The following is a 20519-nucleotide window of genomic DNA, read 5'->3' as shown; positions in this document are numbered from 1 at the left end:
TTTAACGGGGATCATAGATTTGTTTTGGCAACAGGAGAATCTGAGGCTTCATGAAAAATCACGTTTCTCAGGATTTCACCAACATAGAAAGATTCACGTCAATATTGAGAAATAATAATGAAACGGTGGGAAGTTTTGTAGGAAATTGGCCAAAAAAGAACAGCAGACTAATGTTTATTCCCTCATATCTTTCAAAAACATACCTAATGGCCAAATGGCTTTCAGAATATGTTTCTTGACGTAATTTTTCAGTTTCATGTTGCTGTTTTCAATTTTAAGTTTTTATTAGTTGCGTAATTGTGCTTTTTCCACATATTATGCTTTACTACAGGATAAATTCCAAAGTTCAGTCAATCTTAGCATTTCTACTTTTTCATTAATAAGTCTAGTGTAAAGTTTCACAAAATTCTGATTTAGAAAACTGGTCCGATTTCTAAGGAGGTCTTCGATATTTCAAAGAATACCCTCTCTTCCCCATCTGAGCTGGTGTGACTATAATCCTATGTTGATTTGTGTAAATATTCTAGTTATTCGACGAGAATCATGCATTAAACCATAATGCAGAAAAGTTTATTTTTACAACGGAAGGACATGTGATACCAGTGATGGACCTACCTCCAGTTGTGCCTTTGCCTCAAATTCTTGCAATGCTTCCTCTGGACTCTAACGACACAAAAACACCAACTCAGGTAATTATCTTAAAGTAGCTGAAAAAGGTCGACGACAGTGATGCGTAAAATTGGCTTTTATAATATGTTAATTTAAAAGGCGATGCTTTTTCATGAGAATTAAGGAGTACATTCAAAGCCTAAAACAAGCATAAATTTTGTATAAATAGCAGTTCAATATTGAAAATCCCTTTTTTTATAATGAAGCACAAAAAATATCTTGATATTGCGGTCACAATCACATTGACCATCTTCAGCAGATAGACTGCAATTTACTATGCAGATAAACTGTTTTTCTGCTAAAGACGGACACTCTGTATGTGGCCGAAATATCAAGATATTTTTTTGCCTTGCACTATCAAATATAAGGATTTCCCTTATTGAACTGTTATTTATACATCATGGAAAGGCAGTATTGTCTTCGAAAATACCTAAGAGCATAAATTTACTTCCATGTAAGATGTTAGACTTACAACGACCAGAATTTACTACGAATAAGAAATAAAACCTAAAGTCAACAGAAATTGCGTTGAACAATAACAGCAAACTTAAAACAAACATAAGCTGTCACAAATAAGCCTGCTATTAGTCCCCCCCCCTCCCAACTGGCGTCCTTGGCAAATTATTTCTTCACTGAAAGCTAAATGCTAGCTCTAATGGAAATTTTATTTAGCCTTTCCTTTATTATTTATTTGAAAGGAATGTATTTAAAAGGAAGAAAATAGTGATAAAAAAAATATATTTTATATTGGATTAATAAAACTGAATAGAGTAGAATATGTCTTTAATGAACTAAAGTAGATGGTAGCACAATTTCTTTGCAATAAAATAAAGCATAGTGATAAAACAAAAACATGGATAATACAAACGAAAATCAAAACGATAATGAAGTAGAATGTCCAACAGGTATAATTGACTGACAAGATAAGTCAAGAAAATGATGTAGAAAATGAAATGTTGAAGTGCTTCATGAAGCAAGAAACAAATGAACTAAGATACCTGTCAGTTTTTACAGTTGGTTAGTGAGTCAGGTCGCGTTTCAAAGCCCGACGCTTACTCTGTCTGTTGGCATGAATAATTTATAGTTTCACTCTTTTGGATCTCTCTACGGATTCGGGGCAAGCTATTTTAATTCAGAGGTAATATTCAGTTGATAAGGGTTCCTCTCTATCGTTCTTAAATTTAGTTTAATTAGAGTAGAATAATGAGTAGAAAAACTTATTCATTAAAAAATTTAATTTGCTTGAGTAGAATAGTGAGGTCCGCGTGTAATTCTAATCGCTTTAGGCTGAGGATTAGAACTTTTAATGTATTACTGAATTTACTTTTTTTCAGTGTCATTACCCAGAGAAATTGAAGCATAGAAGTCTGCCTTTAGAAGCTGAAAGCTTTGTACAATTATTTAAAGCCTTAAATGTTGATGTTTAAACTGCTGTTTTAAATTTCGGGGAAAAATCTATTTTTATAAATTTTAATGTATTTTAAAAGCATACTTGTGTTGCTTATATTACGTAATAAATAAGATCATCTGTTCGTTTAATCGTAAGCTGCTCAGTGCGAATATCAACAGCTGTAGCTGTTTATTATTAGTCAACCACATAACTTGTTGGAAATTTGGTTGTAGTTTCGGCCAAATGGCACTGGCAACTATAAGAGTGAGAACTGGCGCTTGCGTCAAGAAGAAACATCAGCACCATCTATTATTTGGTTATTTTTTCCCTTTTAATTTGGGTGGGGGCTATCCTCACCTACTACATATTTGTCTCTCCGGTGCTTTAAAATATAGAGGAGGATAAAAAAAATCAGAATGCTAACACCAGTAGACCTGCCATCTTAAAGTCAACTAGCCTCGTCACCATGCCAAAGTTTTTCAAAGCTTAACCTTGGTCTTCTTTGTGCAAGCTGAATTTTAAGATAATTCTTGCAAATTTTGAGAAAAGTACTAATTATCACTTATGGGAAATTCTAACTTTTATCCTATAACGTTTCGAATCAGTATACCTGATCCGCCTTCTCTGATCTGCCATCGTCTTTTCTAAAAACCATCGATATAACCTCGTATTATGGATAAATTTGGGAATAGATTAGAATGCTGCCATTGTCTTTTAGATTCTTAGAAGATTAACATAGCAACATCGGAATTTAACAATTTCACTTCAATTACCTCAGACAGTATGATGTTGGTATTGGCATTTGCCCTCACAACTCAGCTAATCGTTGAACTCACTACTTTCTTCTTATTTTCAATAATTTTAGACACCTTCCCTCCCTTTAGTATCGCCCTACAGATTTTACCACCCTTGCACCAGCACTTCGCTCAGCATCGTGCCTTCTATTACTTGCCCTTGTTCAGTCTATAGTAAAACAGTGGAGGGGAAAAAAGAGGACAAATGAGTGCTATCCATCCAAAAAAGTTATTTTCCTTATTGTCCAAGCCGGGGACTGTAAGTCTCCTATACAAGGTTTTTGGTCATGACGATTATAACTGTGTATTATTTGTTTCGATCCGACGTCATTTTTAGGGGTTTATAACTATTTTACGAAATCTCTATAAATTTGTTTCCGAAGTATTATTTTACAATTAAGACTAATCGAGATAATAGTAACCAGTCCTAAATCAGCTACAAATGACAATTTTTTCTCACAAGCAATTTTTTATTAAAATGCGTTTTTAACTTTTGATCACTAAGGGCCATGGTTCGTTCTTTACTAGGGTGCAGCTACCGCTGCAACCATGATGAGACCGAAAATCGTTAGAAAACTTTATAGTGGGATCTTTGCTCTCCGGGAGTGTAAAATTGAGAAAACGATTATACATAAATTCTTCATCTACGCAGTTGTACAACAAAAAAACGTAAAGGAATATGTCTTTCAACAACTACTCTGCATGTGTCTCGTGATCGACAATAGAAAAAATCCTCTTTCATTTTGGGTTTCATGGGCATCACATTTTGAAATCAGAGTGTTTTCCACTTTCATCTTCAAAAGTAGTTAAAGAAAGCGAACGCCTGGGCTAATAACAAGACATAGAATCAACAATAATCTACTTCTAATAACCTACTCCCATCTGCTACTGAAAACAAGTTGATACAATTTGTTTTTTAACACATAAATGCATGTATTCTTGCGATCTTTTTGCATCACATGCAAAACTGGATTCAACTCCTCCGTTCGGAATGTCAATTAATATGCTTTCTTAATCTCTCCATTTAACGTCGCTTCCATTATCTTTATCTTGCTTCTGTCGTTTCAACTAAGTTTCTTTCTGATTTAAAGATAACCGACAACTATTTGTTTTAATATATGCTAGCAAATGGACTAGTAGATGTGACGGTATACTACCAAGAAAAAAAAATCGACAAAAAAAATATCATTCTTCCATTCCAGAGTATCCTACCCCAACAGGAAACCTTTTTCGGTTGTAAGATTACACCGCTACAATAAAAACGCATGTCATTCAGTTTCCAATCAATGACAGCACAGCGGATTGATGGTGTTCTTGGAGATACAGTCGATTGCGGGGTAGGGGGAATCTAGGGGGTATACGCCATGCCCCCTAAAATTGCCACCACTGACGTTTTATAAGTGAAAATCGACACGACCAGTTCCACCATCATGTCCTAACTAATCATAAATTGAGCCTGATGAGCTTATGACCAATCTTTCTGTACGATTTTTGATGGTAGTAATGGCTGTAGTATTAAATTGGGTGTGGTAAAAATAACTATGAGATGTAAACGGCGAAGTTTATAATGTCAAGTTGACAAAATGCAGCAAGTATCCCCAAGACGTAATGATTTCCATAAAACAACCTGCACCTTTTCTTTTTCTATTTTTGTTAATCCCATTAGTAAGAAAATGCTCCTAAACTGGGATATTTATTTTTAGCCGGACAACTCGGGAAATTTCTTGTTTTTTCTGTATCTATGAGCAGATGTTTTCTATCAGCAACTTGGAAATAAGTAAAATAGAAGTACAGTCCAATCGCAATTAAGATACACTTACGACAATGAAAACGCTATAAACTTATCTGTTCATCTCCATGAAAGCACAAACTGTGGAAGCAAAAGCACTGATTTGAATACGAATTACCAATAAACTTCTGCTTATTGTTGGTTAGATGAAATTCCAGATGTTGGATTTGTTTGAGTATTCTTGTTTCAGTTTTTATTTTGTGAGGTCCACTGATTGTGAGGGCTAGTTTAATAGGACCAATATCGGTGTACCTGCAATACAACTTCCTTTTCTTTTGACTTCAGGGAATGAAGCTTGAATCACCAAACTATTTAGATATATTTCAATAATTTGCAAGATATTCCCGATACTTTCATCTCGAATAATTTCAGATTACTGATTTACATTTTTATAATTCAAATAATTATTTATGTATGTTTGCTTTAAAACCTAAGCAGTAAAGCATGGATCAAACCCCAGTTTTTTATACGTTGTGGCGATCCTGTCAACGCCATAGATCCTTATAGTGAGAGAAAAGCAACCCTAAGCGGTAAATTTTATCAATTTTAGTAAACATTGAACACAATAGGCATGAACCTCTGGAGGGAGAAGAGACGGCTTCATCCCATGCCCCTTTTGTCCCCCTTCAGAGAACGAGTCTTGTGCACTTACCTGAATGTCATGTCTTTTTTTGTACGTCAGTTGAGCGATAGTCATACCCGTGACTACGAAAAGAAATATAATGAAAAAAAAAGTTAAAGCACAATTCTTGTTATTGAAAGACAACTATAAAATAGTAACTCCTTTTAAATTAATAGTTCGAAACAATAACAAATGATTTAAGATATAATGCAGTTTTTATCTTTTTGCTTTCCCTGAGCTTTAGCCTGCTTTGCCAAAGCAATGGCATTATTTGGTACAAAACCCTTTGGCGTCCGGCACATCGTAAAATTACTATATAGAGTCTCTTCGTCCGTGCTTGAACTTGAACAGGTGGAGCAATCACTATCCGAGTCTCCCCCTTCACCATCCAAATCTCGCGAGCGTCTTGCGCAAACTTTTTTGGATCTTGAAGGTGGTGTAACATTATGCTCAAAACGTACACTGCGTTCGCCTGGTTTACCACGCTTGCTAGAACTAAGACTGGATTTCTTTGGCATTGCTATAGAGGTATTAGAAAGAGAAGCACTAAGATTGGTAGCGGATGTATTTTGAACACTACTAGAAGTACTAGTTTCACTTTGTGCAGTTTGTAGGAGGAACTTGCCTAATTCTTCTGGCTTTATTCCGGCAGCAGTTGCAGTAGCTACTGCAATTTGAACGATTTTTTCTAAGGTTTCTTTATTCACTCTCTGTCCACTAGCTGGGCCCAAGCCTTGAAGAATACTGTCTAATCCATTCTCTTGTATTATTCTTTCAACTGTATACTCTAAGTTCGATATGTTAGGGCTCTGTGAATCGCTGGGATCGACACTACTTGAATTTGCCAGAGGCTTCTCATCAAACGAACAGTTAATACTTGGTGGACTTGTAAGAGTATCATCTTTTTCTGAGTTCTTATTCCAGGATTCGCCATTCGTTGGCACCCTTTGCTCAGTCTCAGTATCTGTTTTTGTTGCTTGCACTGGGTTACGGACTTTTCTGGGACTTTCCACATCACTTTTCTTTTTTCTCGGACTATCAAACGAAAGATCCCTAGAACTTGATTTGGAAGCAGAATAGTCTGCTCGCTTAATATCAACTTGCTGAGCAACATCAGGTAAACTTGGTGTTCTAATATCCCCAACTGGAATTTCATACACTGGTTTTTCTGCTTTTGAATCAACTCTAGCTTCAATTTTTCTTCTCGTGTTGGGAGATAACTCAAGGGCACGACGACCCATTTTTGGGGAGCGTATTTCATTTACAATACTTAAAGGCACAGGTGGAAGTCCCACTGTAAAATAGTCTCCCTGCTCCTTAATTTTTTTAGGTTGAGATAGAGAAGCTGGAGGTACATATAGATCTTCTATGGGGTCATTCACTCGTTTGTCCAACGTTAGCTGTTTCACATTAACACTTAAATCATCACTGGGATGCAATAAACTACTACTGGGTGGATGTGGTAAAGTTCCAAACTCGCTGATGGACGTGGTCATGATGTCACTACTCACGTCAAATAAGCGACCACTAAAACGGGACGAGGTCAGAGAAGTTGACATGTCACTTGGCTCTGTAGGACTTTCGTCTTGGTGATCTGAAATGAAAACAAAAATAGTACAATCACTATTTTTCGCCAAAATTTTACAAAACAAACTCTACTAACTTTCATACCGTACTTAATAGTGCATTTGTAAAATAAAAAAAAATCGTCAATCTGGAAAGCCTATTTCCCTGTGAGATTGGTATGAAGAGCCTCCCCCGTACCCAAAAATCGAAAACTATGACACAATAATGTATTTGCGTAAAATACACAAATACAATTTTTCAACTGTGCTAATTAGCTAAAGGATGTAAGCGAAAAAAAAACATAATTTTGTTCACAAAGGATATCATCAAACGCCATGCATCGTATTTTGTCATCTTCGCGAGAGGGCTCATTCGAACGGACATTAAAAGTTCTAGTGCCCTTTTTAAGTGACCAAAAATTGGAGGGCAACTAGGCCCCCTCCCTCGCTCATTTTTCCCCAAAGTCACCGGATCAAAATTTTGAGATTTCCACTTTGTTCAGCATAATCGAAATATCTAATAACTCTGTCTTTGAGTACAATTTAGTCCCCCACAGTCCCCGGGGGAAGGGCTGTAAGTTATGAACGTTGCAAATTGTTTAAATATAGTCTTGGCTATTAGTAAGTATATAGACGTTTTCAGGGGGATTTTTTCTGGTGGAGGGGGTCTGGGGGATTGGGTTACGTGGGAGGATCTTTCCATAGAGGAATTTTTCATGGAGTAAGATAATTTCTATGAAGGGGCCGCTGGATACCCCAGCATTATTTAAAAAAGATCTAAAATTAAATTAAATAAAACAAGTTTTTCAACTAAAAGTAAAGAATAACATTAAAACTTAAAACGAACAGAAATCATTGCATATATGAGGAAGTTCGCTATCTCTTCAATACCCTGATCTTTACGCTAAAGTTCGAATTTTGTAAAATAATGGCTGATATAAGCAATAACTTGTTTGTGTTATTTTACGGCCAATCTTAGCATTTAATTTTACCTTAAGCAGCTTCATAACTATGATTTGTATGTGATAATAAACCAAAGATATTGTATGTATTCGGCTTTTGATTGTTATTAAATAACAAGAAAAAAACAAGTTTCTTCCCACTGAAAGTAAAGAGTAACATTGAAACTTAAAACAAACATAAATTATTACGTATATCTTCTAAAGATCTTTTCTTTCATTCATTTCAGTCATTTGAACATTGCTCAACTTGTGACTATCATTTTCATAAAAATAGTTTTGATCCCTTTGGCCGATTTGTTACTATGCCTTACAAAATTAGTTCCGCAAATATCGCTAATTTAAGCTACGTCGGAGAATCTTTCCAAGGAGAAATTTCTCGTGGAGGAAGGGAACTTTCCATGGAGGGGAGCTGGATTTACGGATATTTTGTTGTTGTTGTTGTTGTTGACTTTTGTTGTTGTATTACTTAAAAAGCGATGAGCAATTAAATAAAAAACTAGTTTTTTCACCTGAAAGTAAGAAACAACATTAAAACTTGTAACGAACAGAAAATATTGCGTATATGAGATGGGTTGCCTCTCCTCAATAGCTCCCTCTTATGCCAAAGTTTCTTTTTGAACTTTTAGAAAAGGTTATTATTCTAATTAGCCTTTGTGATTCGGGAGTCATTCTTAAACAACTGAAACAAAAATAAAACTTAGGTCATTATAAGGTTATTATTAGTTTTAAAAAAGTAAAACTATTATGCAAATTTTGTTTGAATTATTCATGTACGGTTAGCCAAAATCAAAGCCTGCATTAATTTAAAAACGTTCAGGAATTAAATAAAAAGAAATTTAACTGAAATTAAGGAGCGACATTAACACTTAAAACGAACAGAAATTAATCCGTATATGAAAGGCGCTGTCTCCTCCTGACGCCTCGCTCTTTACGCTAAAGTTTTTTATTGTTTCATAAAGTAGAGTTGTGAGAATGAGTCAAACTTTAGCGTAAAGAGTGGGGCGTTGAGCAGGGGACAGTCCCTTTCGTATACGGAATAACTTCTGTTTGTTTAAAAATTTTATGTCGCTCCTTACTTTCAGTTAAAAAAAACTTGTTTTTTAAGTAAATCTAAGGAATAGCTATGCGTGTTAGAGGCTATCTACCAGAACAGTTCTTTTATCAGGCTCTTGGGAATGATTTTGGTACTACGTTTAAACTTTTACTTTTTCATTCATGAATCTTCAGAGGGATTATTTGGGTCTGGTGACAATTAACTGTGCGCTCAATAAAGGAAAAAAAGAAAGCTTTTAGCTCCATTTAATAAATCTTTATATGTATTCAATAGCTAGGTAATCCTTCGGACGACTGATCAATAGAAGAGTCAAAAAGTCACCAGACGATGAAAAGACGATGAAAAGACGATGATTATTCGTTGTTAACGGATTATAATCTGCCTATGCATCCTTTAAACCAGTGATTCTCAAACTGTGGTACGCGTACCCCCAAGGGGTACGCAAAATTTGGGGTATGCAAATTTTTTTTAGGGGGTACGCGGCTGGCAAACAAAAAAAAAAAAAAAACAATCCTTATACTCTAGGACTGGCAATTTCATTTATATTTTAGCTATAGTCCACTTAGTACCAGTAAATGAGAAGGGGTACATAAAATGTTTTTTAGGTAAAAAGGGGTACAGCGTCTAAGTAAGATTGAGAACCACTGCTCTAAGCTACGTTCAGCGTGGAGAATGGGAGAAAATAACAAAAAAGCCTAGAAGAATTGCATTTGAATACGTATATTCAACTTACATTTACGGTCCCGCCCATTTTTTTTTCGGGGGGGGGGGGGGGGGCTGGGTACGAAAATCTGTTTGTGGTTGGTGCCACTGATTACTATAACTACTATCGTTATTGCGATCTTTATTGTTCTTTTCTTATAGTTTACCGATATAGTTGTGCAGCTCATAAGGATCAAATACCCAATAAAACATTAAAGTTTACTTATCAATGGATAGATAGATAGATAAATATAGATATCTATTGCAACAAAAGCCGTTTTGGGCCACGGCAAAAAATAAAAATAAAATTTGAGACGAAATGAAAGCAGATGATAATAACACATAACAAAACATGGTATATAAAAATAACCATGAAAAAAACGTAACAGTTGCAAAACAAAAACAAAAATAATAAACCACATAATACTAAAAACCTAACTCACATAATTATACAAAATTTTGGACATATGATAGATGGGTACTAAATCCCTTAAACCCACATGGACCATGGCTACAAAAAGAAAAAATAAAACACCTCAAGCACATCCCCCCCCTTTAAAAAATCTCTCTATATGGGTTATTCTCAAATTAATTTATTTTAAAACGTTTTCTATTGTCCCCTAATATTTTGATCCCATTACTGAGACCAACCTCTCACTTAACCCAAAAGTACTAGAAAATAATTATTTTCTTAAATCCTGTAATTCAGGACAAAGAGTCATGAAGCAAAACATGTCCTCACTCTTATCTCCCAGCATGGGGCATGAGTAAGGATCATCTATTACCCTCCCTTAACATCAACCAATTAAATGTTGACGTTCAGATTAGTCTCTTGTTTATATTAGTTTAAAGACTTTTGATTTTTTAATATGAATGGAAAGCATGTTCAATTTTAAAAGAATTCAAATTCTTTTGAGTTTTCAAGTTTTACATTTAATAAATTTTCACTTTTGCTTCATTTTTTCAAGCAAAATCTTCAATTTAAAGCTATTTACACTTTGAATTCGTAATTCAAAAATACTGAGCTTAAAGTTGAAATTTAAATTAGAAAAAAAATACAACTAAATCTTTTATTCGGAATATTTTCTTATTCTGATTTTTCTTTTAACCGTACGTATATTTTTGAGAAAAAAACTGCTTAATCTTTTGTTATCAATTTCACTGAGATACGGCTTTTCTGCTATGAAATAAGGTCAATTGGCTTCTGCCTTCTTTTAAGATGTAGAATCTGACAAAAGAAAAGGTCCATGCACCGAAAATTAGAACCGTAAGGTCGGCCTCGAGATACTGTCGTTTCAAATTATGGCTTTAAATAAAAAAGAAAACAAATAGTTACTCCTGGATGATCTCTGGCGCATATGGAATCAAATAATATTTCGTCAGAAAATATTTAACCGAAAAGTCCTCTTCTTCGTCGGCCCTGTGGCTTCTGGGATAAAACCCAGGACCCGTAATGTCAAGTGGAAATCAATCCACTGTGATATTACAGGTCAAGTTAAGGCTTTGCAGCTGATGAAAATAAACTGTGACTACTAATTTTTGTAATTTGTATACAATGCTTCCGGTTTGCCTTGCCACTTTGATGTTTATCCTCTGAAATAACTCCTGCTAAACTGAGTAGACACATTGACATTTTTGGACTCGAAATAGACACTAGCACAAACAAGATATTGAAAAAAAAAACAGGTGACTGTTGCAAAACTCGTTTGTTATTTTGTTCTATACAGCTGAAATCTTACTCTTAAAATAAATGAAACTTACAATATTCTACGATCATTGGCTCTGATATAACTACCAAAAACCATTTCCAAGTTGTTCTCAAAAGGATTTATCTTCTGATCCTCCCTCTGCAATAGCTTAGTAATTTTTTTTTCCAAATGTGAAAGTGGCAGATGGGAACGTCGCGTTTCAGCGATAATATAAACATGCATTTGTCATCAACTGTCTCGAGAAAAATTACGAAATTTCGTGTCTTTGCATCGGATGGATTTCAAACCTCCGATGTAAGGTTCATGAATATGCTCAATTTGCTGGCGTAGTTTTCATCCAGATCATCCCCGTTTTTAAGCATTTTCCCCCTATTTCTGTAAAATTATGCCAATTTTCTTATGATATTAACTTTAAATGGGCACATGTAAACTGTATGAATTTTATATGTTCCAAATATGAATTTGGGCAAAACTCATAGATTCTAGGGGTCAGTATCGCCATTTTGAATTCTTTGATTCCATAGCACTAGTAAATCTTGAATATAGTATAGCAGTTTGGAATTGTTTAAGGCTTCATGTTTATGGAAGTATATTAATTCTTAAACGGGTAATTTGTGTTTTCTTTTTAATTCAATAGACATTAAGGCTGATGGTGAATATAAAGCTGCTTCAGGAACATGGATTACATCATTGCGTCAAAATGTTAATAGGAGGTAATATAGACTGACGTAATATACACGAAAAGCTACATATCAAATTAACTAACCAGGTTTTCGCCGTACAAGGGGCCTGACACGTGGACTCTTTCTTGGACTACGCATAAGAGGCCCACCTCTGGTAGGTGAATTTAAGGTGCTATCCGTGGGTGTTGGTGGTTCACCTTTACTGCATCCGATTGAACAGAATATGAGACCACGCCTAGGTAAGAAAGGGCGCCCCAGCAGAGAGTTTCGACAAGTGCTACAACAGAAACAGGTTTCAGTCGCGTGCCAGTGTTGTCCATCATGAGTCATTTGACCTAAAAGAAAGATGAAGATAAATATGCCATCTCGCTCAAGACCAAAGGGCGCATCTTGGAGTTTTTTTTTTTTTTTTTTTTTTTTCTTGAAAAAAAAAAACATATTACTTTACTCCTCTAGTTCGCATTTTGCGGACGTATATAAATACGTCCGGCGTATGTAGTGCCAGGGAAGGAGGACTTGTCCGTTCCCTTCATAAGTGCTAAAAGTACCTAGGTATACTTCATATGTGTTTGAGCAAAATTTTTCTCAAAAACTGCCAGATATAAGTTTGTGTACAATAACCTAAATGAAGCCACATTATTGAGTAACACACTGTAAAGACACAAATCGCCTAAAATTTCAAAAGGTAAAATTAATTTCCTTTCTAAGTTTAAAAAAATATATGTGTACATTTTGCTTTAGAAACAGTCAAGAGAATGACTAGAGCACAGAGTATGTATCTCAAAATATGCACCAGATTAGAAAACGCCTCTGTATAAGGGTCAATTTGTTTGTCGTATTGAGTATGGGAAGGGGGGATTGCTTCTAATAATCAATAATAGGATTAACAAACAATTGACTTTCTTATATTGTTAAGATATTCGAATAAAAATAAGAAAATTGTACAAGAAGAGACTTAATTTTTAAAGTATTTTCCAGTTAAGTACCAAAGTAATCTACATCAATTTGGATTGTCACTCCATACAGTAGTGTACCTAATCTGATTTTGCATGTTACGCACATCTCTGCTAACATAGACTGATAATAACAGTTTAATGTCATTCACATCTCGATGTGTCTTTGATCTGTGTCATTTTTCAAGCGCGTGTGATTATTTTCTAGTAGTATAATTGGGCATGTCACGCATAGGCATATACAAAAATTTTGAAGGGGGTTGGGATTCGAAAGAGGGGGATGGGAAGTTGTAAAAAAAAGGCAAATGATAGGAAGACGTGGGAAAAAAATCCATAGTTTGGGTGCTTTTAAAAACGACATTGATATGGAAATACTGACAAAATTCCTTTATATTGGCACCCACTTCAAGTTCTAACCCTACCCATATTTCAGTTACGCCTATTCTTGACTGCTGAAATAACTCAGAATTGCAATTATAATATTTTTGCGTTTTAAATATTCAAATGAGACGCACAGCCAAAGTAATTACGCGTATTGATGATGGTGAAAGCGTTGAAAACATGTGAATATACGAAGCATCTTCTTTTAGTCAATTCGCCCGAAGTAGAGCGTTTCTGTAAATCACACAAAGACTTCTATCAATGCTAGCGTCAACACCAACACATTCAATTGATAAGTTTCTATTCGAAAGATATATAATTTAAGTATTAAAATAAAACATAAAAACACACTTATTTCGAAATGCACTAAAAAGTATTCTCCCCCCTCCCTACCCAGAAAAAAAATCAATAACTAAAATAAAAGCGTGGGACGAAATTTTAATATTTTAAGATAGTGAGAAAACGATTTTTTTTTTTTTTTAGTGGCATTTGGAAATAAAAGCATTAAATCTTTTTTTAATGCGTTAATTTTGCTCTTTAGTAAAACTTCTAGACAGGAGAGTAAATCGTCTCATACAATCCATCCGAATGATTGTCATACATGCGACAATCTGTTCGTACAACAATGCAAAAGTGAACCAAAAAATACCACAAAAAAATGCCACAGTTAGCGATACTGAATGGATTCATGATTAATTCTAACAAATTTTGCCTTTAAAAGTTAAGCAAAACGTTTATGTACATTACTTACAACGTGCTAAAATCAAAATGCATAGTTTATTAACAGCTTTGTCTCAAAAAAGGAGTTTGTGTATGCATGCTTATACTAAAATCCAAAATGTGCAACAACATTAACTGTAAGACCTGCTCAGAAGCCAATTTGATTAAGCCTACTTTTATATTTCTTTAGATTATTATGCCAAAGCAACTGTTAAGTGTCTGACTTTTCACCTCTTAACAGGGTTGCCACTTTGGTCAGTTCCTAAAGTTTTACAATTGCCCAGATTTGCGTGCTACACAACGATTTTAAGTGCTTTAATAAAGAATTGACTGTAACTCTGTAATAGTGCTAAAATAGTGAAAAAATAGCACTTTTGTGTTATTTTAGGACTACTTTAGAAACCTTGAGCACGTGCTACACTGCTACACACAAGGAAGTAGTACTAAAATAGCACTTTTTTGCTACAGGTGACAACCATGCGTCTCAAAGGATATCCTAAAAATGACTAGGATTAGTAACCAGACATAATAAAAATATTCTGAATATTGAACATTCACTATTCTTTGTTTTAGAAGTCAATTTCACTTAGGCCGTATCGAATTGTACTTATAGTTATGTTCCCGGTGCAATCTTTGATGCGGCAAGTTTTTTTCGGTAGTTCTGCAGTTTAAAAACAGAATTTGGCTATCACTCAATAGCTGAGAGTCAGCTATATATGTCTACAAAAACTACAGTTTTTAAATCTGCTTTGCATTTCTGTTTTTCAATTGAAAAGCGATGAAAACTAGTTGAAAATCATTGCAATGGGGAAAATTCTCCAATCTCAAAAGCAAGTTTAGATTATTAAAAAAAAATCTTGACTGTCTTAGTTAGCATTAAAAAAATTATAATTCTGGCTCGATGAATGGATAGATCTGAAGCTAATGGATTCATAAGCATGTTGTTCTTTTCGTGCAAGTCACGACTGTAGGCTTGTTGCGAAATCACTTATTTCGTATGAAACATAAACCGTAAGCACGTTTTGCACGTTCAAGCACTCAAAACCATAAAAAAAAATACCCAAGAATTCTGGATATTCATGCGATGATATGATTGATACGCTAATATCAAAATTAAACCAGAAAGGGTTTTTTTTTCGTCATTGGTTTTATGGTTTTAACTAATTTAGCTCCAGGCTGGGTAAAATGTTGAGCTTACAGAATATGATTAGTCTGGGTGAGCGTAAAACGGAGGCCTTAATTCAGTTTTACCTTGATCAACTCCAATAGATTCCCCGCAGCTGTCGCAGTATTCTGAGAACATTGAATCGAAACAATCTAAACAGAATGGCTTGGAATCTCTCATTATGTATCTTTGGCCACCAAGAACGATCTTACATTCACCACAAGCAAAATGTCGCATGTGCCACGCTTTTCCCTCGGCTTCGGTGCATTCATCAGCAAGGATTAACTGAAATAAGGTTCTTTATTAGAAAAGTCGCGTGATGAAATTAATTGTTAAGGTTAGTTCTCATTGAGCCACAATAATTTTCATATTTAACAAGCATAATTTTCATCTTTAATTTAATCTTGGATTCAGTGCTTACGTACAACTAATTATTTGAAATTCCTTTTTTTTACCAAAATAATTTCGAATATATTTTTGGAAATTGTACCCGATAATGTTATAAAAATACCCCAACTTTGATATGGACCGAATGGTTCAGTATCAGTACATTGCAGTTTACCAAACACCTTTCTCCACTCTACTAAAAACATGAACCTAATTTGTTACGGGGCAACTGCCTCCCTGATTATTCAATGTGGGGAGGGAGGCTATAAACCTCCAATTTAGGGTTTTTGGCTACAACAAAACAATGAATTTAATTTATTTTAATTGGATACGTGTTTGAGGGGTTTCAGAATCTTTTCGAAATTCTCAAAACTTTCCCCTCGGACTTACAAGTTATTCTTCCGTTGATTTGAAACGAATTATCTTTTAATAGTGCCCCTCCTTAGGCACAAATTATTAGCCCCCCCCCCCCCAAAAAAAAAACCCTCACTGTGTAAATTGAAAAACACATTTGATAAATTGTAAAACACGCTGGTGCGCTGGATTCAGGATCCTTTGTCTGAGAGGACGCGGGTTCGAATCCCAGTATACCCAATTGTTCAGTTTGGAACGGGGGTCAGTGGCGTGACTCTGTAAGCTTAGCCAGAGTCGACCCAGCTCTAAATGGGTACTTGGAGGAATCTGGGGAAGGTAAACAAGAAGGGTATGCGAAAGCACAGGATGGTTGGCCCCCAAACCCCCATTGCACTTCCTGGCTGAAGGGCCAAGAAACGGAGATCAGCACCATCGGTAGGGACTGTAAAGTCTAATGCCGTATCCTTTACCTTTTTACCTTACAGGCTTCAGCCCCCCATTGCCTTACGCACACGTCAAATTAATTAAAGTGACGTTATCAATTGTAAGTTAGATTTCAAAATAGATGCGTTTATTTTTTTGCTGCTTTTAATAAGACAAAAGAAAAGAAATATTTAGTGTCCGAACAGATTAAATAGTTCGATGGGCTTTTGTTTAGTTTCATTAAGTATATTAAATTTTAAAAAAAAACGAGTTTTGTTAACTGGAAGTAAGAAGCGATATTAAAACTTAGAACGAACAGAAATTATTCCGTATATGAAAGGGGTTCTCCCCTCCGCAACGCCCCGCTCTTTACGCTAAAGGTTGACACTTTGTCACGACTCTACTTTTTAAAACAATAAAAAAAACTTTAGCATGAAGAGCGAGACGTTGCGGAGGGGAGAACCCATTTTCATACACGGAATAATTTCTGTTCGTTTTAAGGTTTAATGTCGCTCCTTACTTGCATTTAAAAAAACTTGCTTTTTATTTAATTTTTGAACGTTTTTGAATTAATACATGTTTTGATTTTGGCTCACCGCACATGAATAATTAAAACGAAATTTGCATATTTTTTTTCTAAATGGCTTTCTCATAGTTTTGATCTGACGATTTTAATAAAAAAGAAGGGTGGGAGAGGAGGCCTACTTGCCCTCCAATTTTTGGTTGCTTAAAAATGCAACTACATTTTTTATACGAAAATTTTTGTTAGTAATAAACATAGATACCTTACGAATTAACTTATTTAACGAACTTCTATATTTGTCTATTTTTATTACGTATATGAGGGGGTTTGTGCCCTCATCAATACTTCGCTCTTTACACTAAAGCTTGAATTTTACCCCAAGTCTATAAGAATGACCCCTGAATCACAAAGGCCGAAGAACAAATAGTTGAAACTACTAAAAAATACTTTACCGTAAAGAGCAAGGTATTGTGGAGGAGACGAATTCCCTTATATACGTATTATTTTATGTTCGTTTTAAGTTTTAACGCTACTCATTACTTCCCTGTGAAAATTTTTTTTATTTTCTCATTGTTTTTTAAATAATACTAGAAAATCCTACTCCTCATCGAAATTTATCGAAATTATCTTCCCTCATAACAAATTCCTCCCTGGAAAGATCCTCCCATAATAACTCCCTCTTCCAGACCCCCACCCCACCCCAACGCGAAAAAGTTCCCCTGAAAACGTTTGTACACTTCATAATAACCATTATTATATGTAAACATTGGTCAAAGTTTGTAACTTGCAGCCCCTCCCCCGGGGACTGTGGGGGAATAAGTCGTCCCCAAAGACATAGTTATTAGGTTTTCGACTAAAGTAAACAGAATGGCTATCTCACAATTTTAATCCGGTGACTGGGAAAAAATATGCGTGAGAGGGGGCCTAGGTGCCCTCCAATTTTTGGGGTCACTTATAAAGGGCAATAGAACTTTTAATTCCCGTTAGAATCAGCCCTCTTGCGACATTCTAGGACCATTGGGTCGATAGGATCATCCCTGGGGAAAAAAAAAACGAATGAACACACACCCGTGATCTGACTTCTGGCAAAAAATACAAAATTCCACATTTTTTGTAGATAGGAACTTGAAACTTCTACAGTATGGTTCTCTAATCTGCTGAACTTGATGGTGGGATTTTTTTCAGATTCTATGACTTTTAGGGGGTGATTCCCCCTATTTTCTAAAGTAAAGCAGATTTTCTCAGGCTCGTAACTTTTGATGGGTAAGATTAAATTTGATGAAACTTATATATTTAAAATCAGTATTAAAATGCGATTCTTTTGATGTAACTATTGGTATCAAAACTCCATTTTTTAGAGTTTTGGTTACTATTGAGCCGGGTCGCTCCTTGCTGCAGTTCGTTACCACGAACTGTTTGAAAAAACATAGTCCCTAATTTACAGTCTGTAGTAAGACAATGCTAAAATATAACCTGTTCCTGCGTCTAATTAACGAGACTAAGAAGGAAATTATTAAAGCTATCAAAATGCTATTTAGAATACAAGATAATGTTATATTTAAACGCAAGTCAACTTTAGAGATGCATTAAAAAGGACTTAATAAATTTTTAAGATGCAAATTAAAAATAATTTATTAATATGCAAATATACTATAAATAATATTCCAAATGTCAGATAAACTTTTTATTGTAAAAACTAATTAGAGTAAGGCAAACAAATTTGTAGTTCCTTACTATAAATTTATTATTATGCTTGCTGCTATTTATTCTGTTTGTTATCCTTTGAAACAATTACACCTGCAGCAGAAAAGTACGCAGTATTTTGTTTTGGGGGAGGGAAGGGGCAACTTGAAAGATATGAGAATAGAGAATCTAGATAAAAAAAAAGGTATAAGAAATGATAACACAAATTGTAAATTCCCCAAGATCTCGGAGAAGCACCGGCTCGAAGGCATCCCCCCTTAATTAATTAACTGGACGGCCGTATCCAGGATTTTTGTTTGAAGGGAGGGGGTTAAAAAACTTAAAAATGCATAAGAAATGTTTTTACGTATTTTATTAGGTTTTTACGAGTCAAACAAACATTTCAGGGGGGAGGTTCAAACCCCTTAACCTCCTGTCCCCTCGATACGGCCTTGCTTACCTGTTCTTCGGCAGTAAAAAGAAAACAAAGATTAGGATTGGTTTTTAATTTTGTAAAATGGTGGTAGAGTATAATGCGTAGATTGTCTAGTAGTTTAATTCAGAAACTAGTTTTAATCTTACAATACAGTAATGTTTGATAAATATAGTGCTGCTACCGAAATATAAATTATCAAATAAAGATAAAAAAATCTAGTTTCCATGGTTAATTTTCGGATTTTGGAATAATTTTCATATACGACATCTTTACAAGGAAAAATAATAAGAAAGCCAGGGCTGTATCCATGATTTTTTTTCTCGGGGGGGGGGGGGTACGTACAAAGGGATTTTGGTACCTACATATTATACCGCCAACACTCAAGCGCTTCATTAAGTAGAATTTAAGTAGAACCGGTTTTTATGACAAGCTATGAAGTTCATTTAGTTTGCGATCTGTAGCTTATTGATAGAGAATAGTGGCTGACCATGGATGTTAAAATGAAAATTTCGGATTTGCCAAAGACTGAAAAAGAGGCAAATAGATTTTTCCAGGATAAGGGGTTGTTGCCCACAACAAAACAGTGCGCCAATGGACACAACATGACTTTCTACTCTTCGGTAAAATGCCTCTTTGGAGATGTACAAGTAGGGTATATCTGAAACAAGCCGGTTTACGTGTCAGTACGTGGTTTGCTCACAGTAGAATGCCATTTGTCACTGCAATTCGTTTCATTATTTGTGGCATGTGGCAGTGAGGTCAGAAGGCAGATATCCTGTAAACGTGATTCTTAATTATATCTGGGCGGCCTGCATTCTATAAGTTTATTCCTTTGTTACCATAATTTTGTTAACAAAGTATTCTATTTTCATCATATTTTGTGATGTTTTATTAGGATTGAGTGTCAGAGAAATAATTTTTACTTAAATGAAGCACTTGAGTGTTGGCGGTACAATACATAATTACCGGATTTTTTTTGTGTGTGTGTGGGGGGGGGGTACAAAAAATTAAAAACACATCAAAATTTTTGTATTATCTCTTTTCTTACGTTTTTATGAGTTGGATAAACGTTTCCGGGGGGGGGTCAAACCCCCTACACACCCCTGGATACGGCCTTGAAGAAAGCTCACGCAAAAGTTGCTATGAAATTTGTGATTTGGACTGTAATTTTTACTGTCACTAAAATCATTCAACACTAAAATAAAACTCGTCATGGCTTCAAACGATAATTTTACTAGAAGAGTCACAAAGGCTATCACCACCACCACTACTCGATCAAATAAATTCAAAGTGCATATCAGAACGGAACGCTATCATATTCTACTGATTGTGACGTCCTGTTGAGAAAAGCTTTTTATCCTTGCTGCCATTCATTTGTTAATTCAAGATCTAAAAGGTAGCTGTTTTTAGTCTTCTTTGAATGATTCTTTTCATAATATGTCTATTTGAAAAACAATGAACCGACAAATCAAGTTTTCAAATTTCAATATAAGAAGCACAAATAGGCTGCTTTATTTCTAGTCCTTTCCAATTTCACGGTATGCTGGCTTCATCC

The 20519-nt window shown here is 35.1% G+C and overlaps 2 protein-coding genes across 4 annotated transcripts in view; one reads left to right on the top strand and one right to left on the bottom strand.

Moving 5' to 3' along the window:
- Nucleotides 1–2208, top strand: part of LOC136034773 (ER degradation-enhancing alpha-mannosidase-like protein 1) — a 200626-nt gene extending 198418 nt beyond the window's left edge. Inside the window, exons 10-11 of the mRNA XM_065716183.1 lie at nucleotides 528–689; nucleotides 2004–2208. Coding sequence (XP_065572255.1) covers nucleotides 528–689; nucleotides 2004–2096 — 255 coding nt within the window. The 3' untranslated portion in view covers nucleotides 2097–2208. The remainder of the gene's footprint in view (nucleotides 1–527; nucleotides 690–2003) is intronic.
- Nucleotides 2209–5377: 3169 nt separating this feature from the next.
- The window catches only part of LOC136034771 (prickle planar cell polarity protein 3-like), a 171333-nt gene continuing 156191 nt past the window's right edge, over nucleotides 5378–20519 (bottom strand). For all 3 annotated transcript variants that reach the window (XM_065716180.1, XM_065716178.1, XM_065716179.1), the window contains exons 5-7: nucleotides 15245–15443; nucleotides 12023–12274; nucleotides 5378–6858 (exon numbers count right to left, since the gene is read on the bottom strand). In XM_065716180.1, the coding sequence (XP_065572252.1) occupies nucleotides 5462–6858; nucleotides 12023–12274; nucleotides 15245–15443 (1848 nt within the window). In that variant the 3' untranslated portion in view covers nucleotides 5378–5461. The remainder of the gene's footprint in view (nucleotides 6859–12022; nucleotides 12275–15244; nucleotides 15444–20519) is intronic.

This window comes from Artemia franciscana, chromosome 13 (assembly GCF_032884065.1).
Source record: "Artemia franciscana chromosome 13, ASM3288406v1, whole genome shotgun sequence".
NCBI classification, from domain to species: Eukaryota; Metazoa; Arthropoda; class Branchiopoda; order Anostraca; family Artemiidae; genus Artemia; species Artemia franciscana.
Note: the sequence above shows the minus strand (reverse complement) of the source record. Positions and strands in the feature narration are given on the sequence as shown.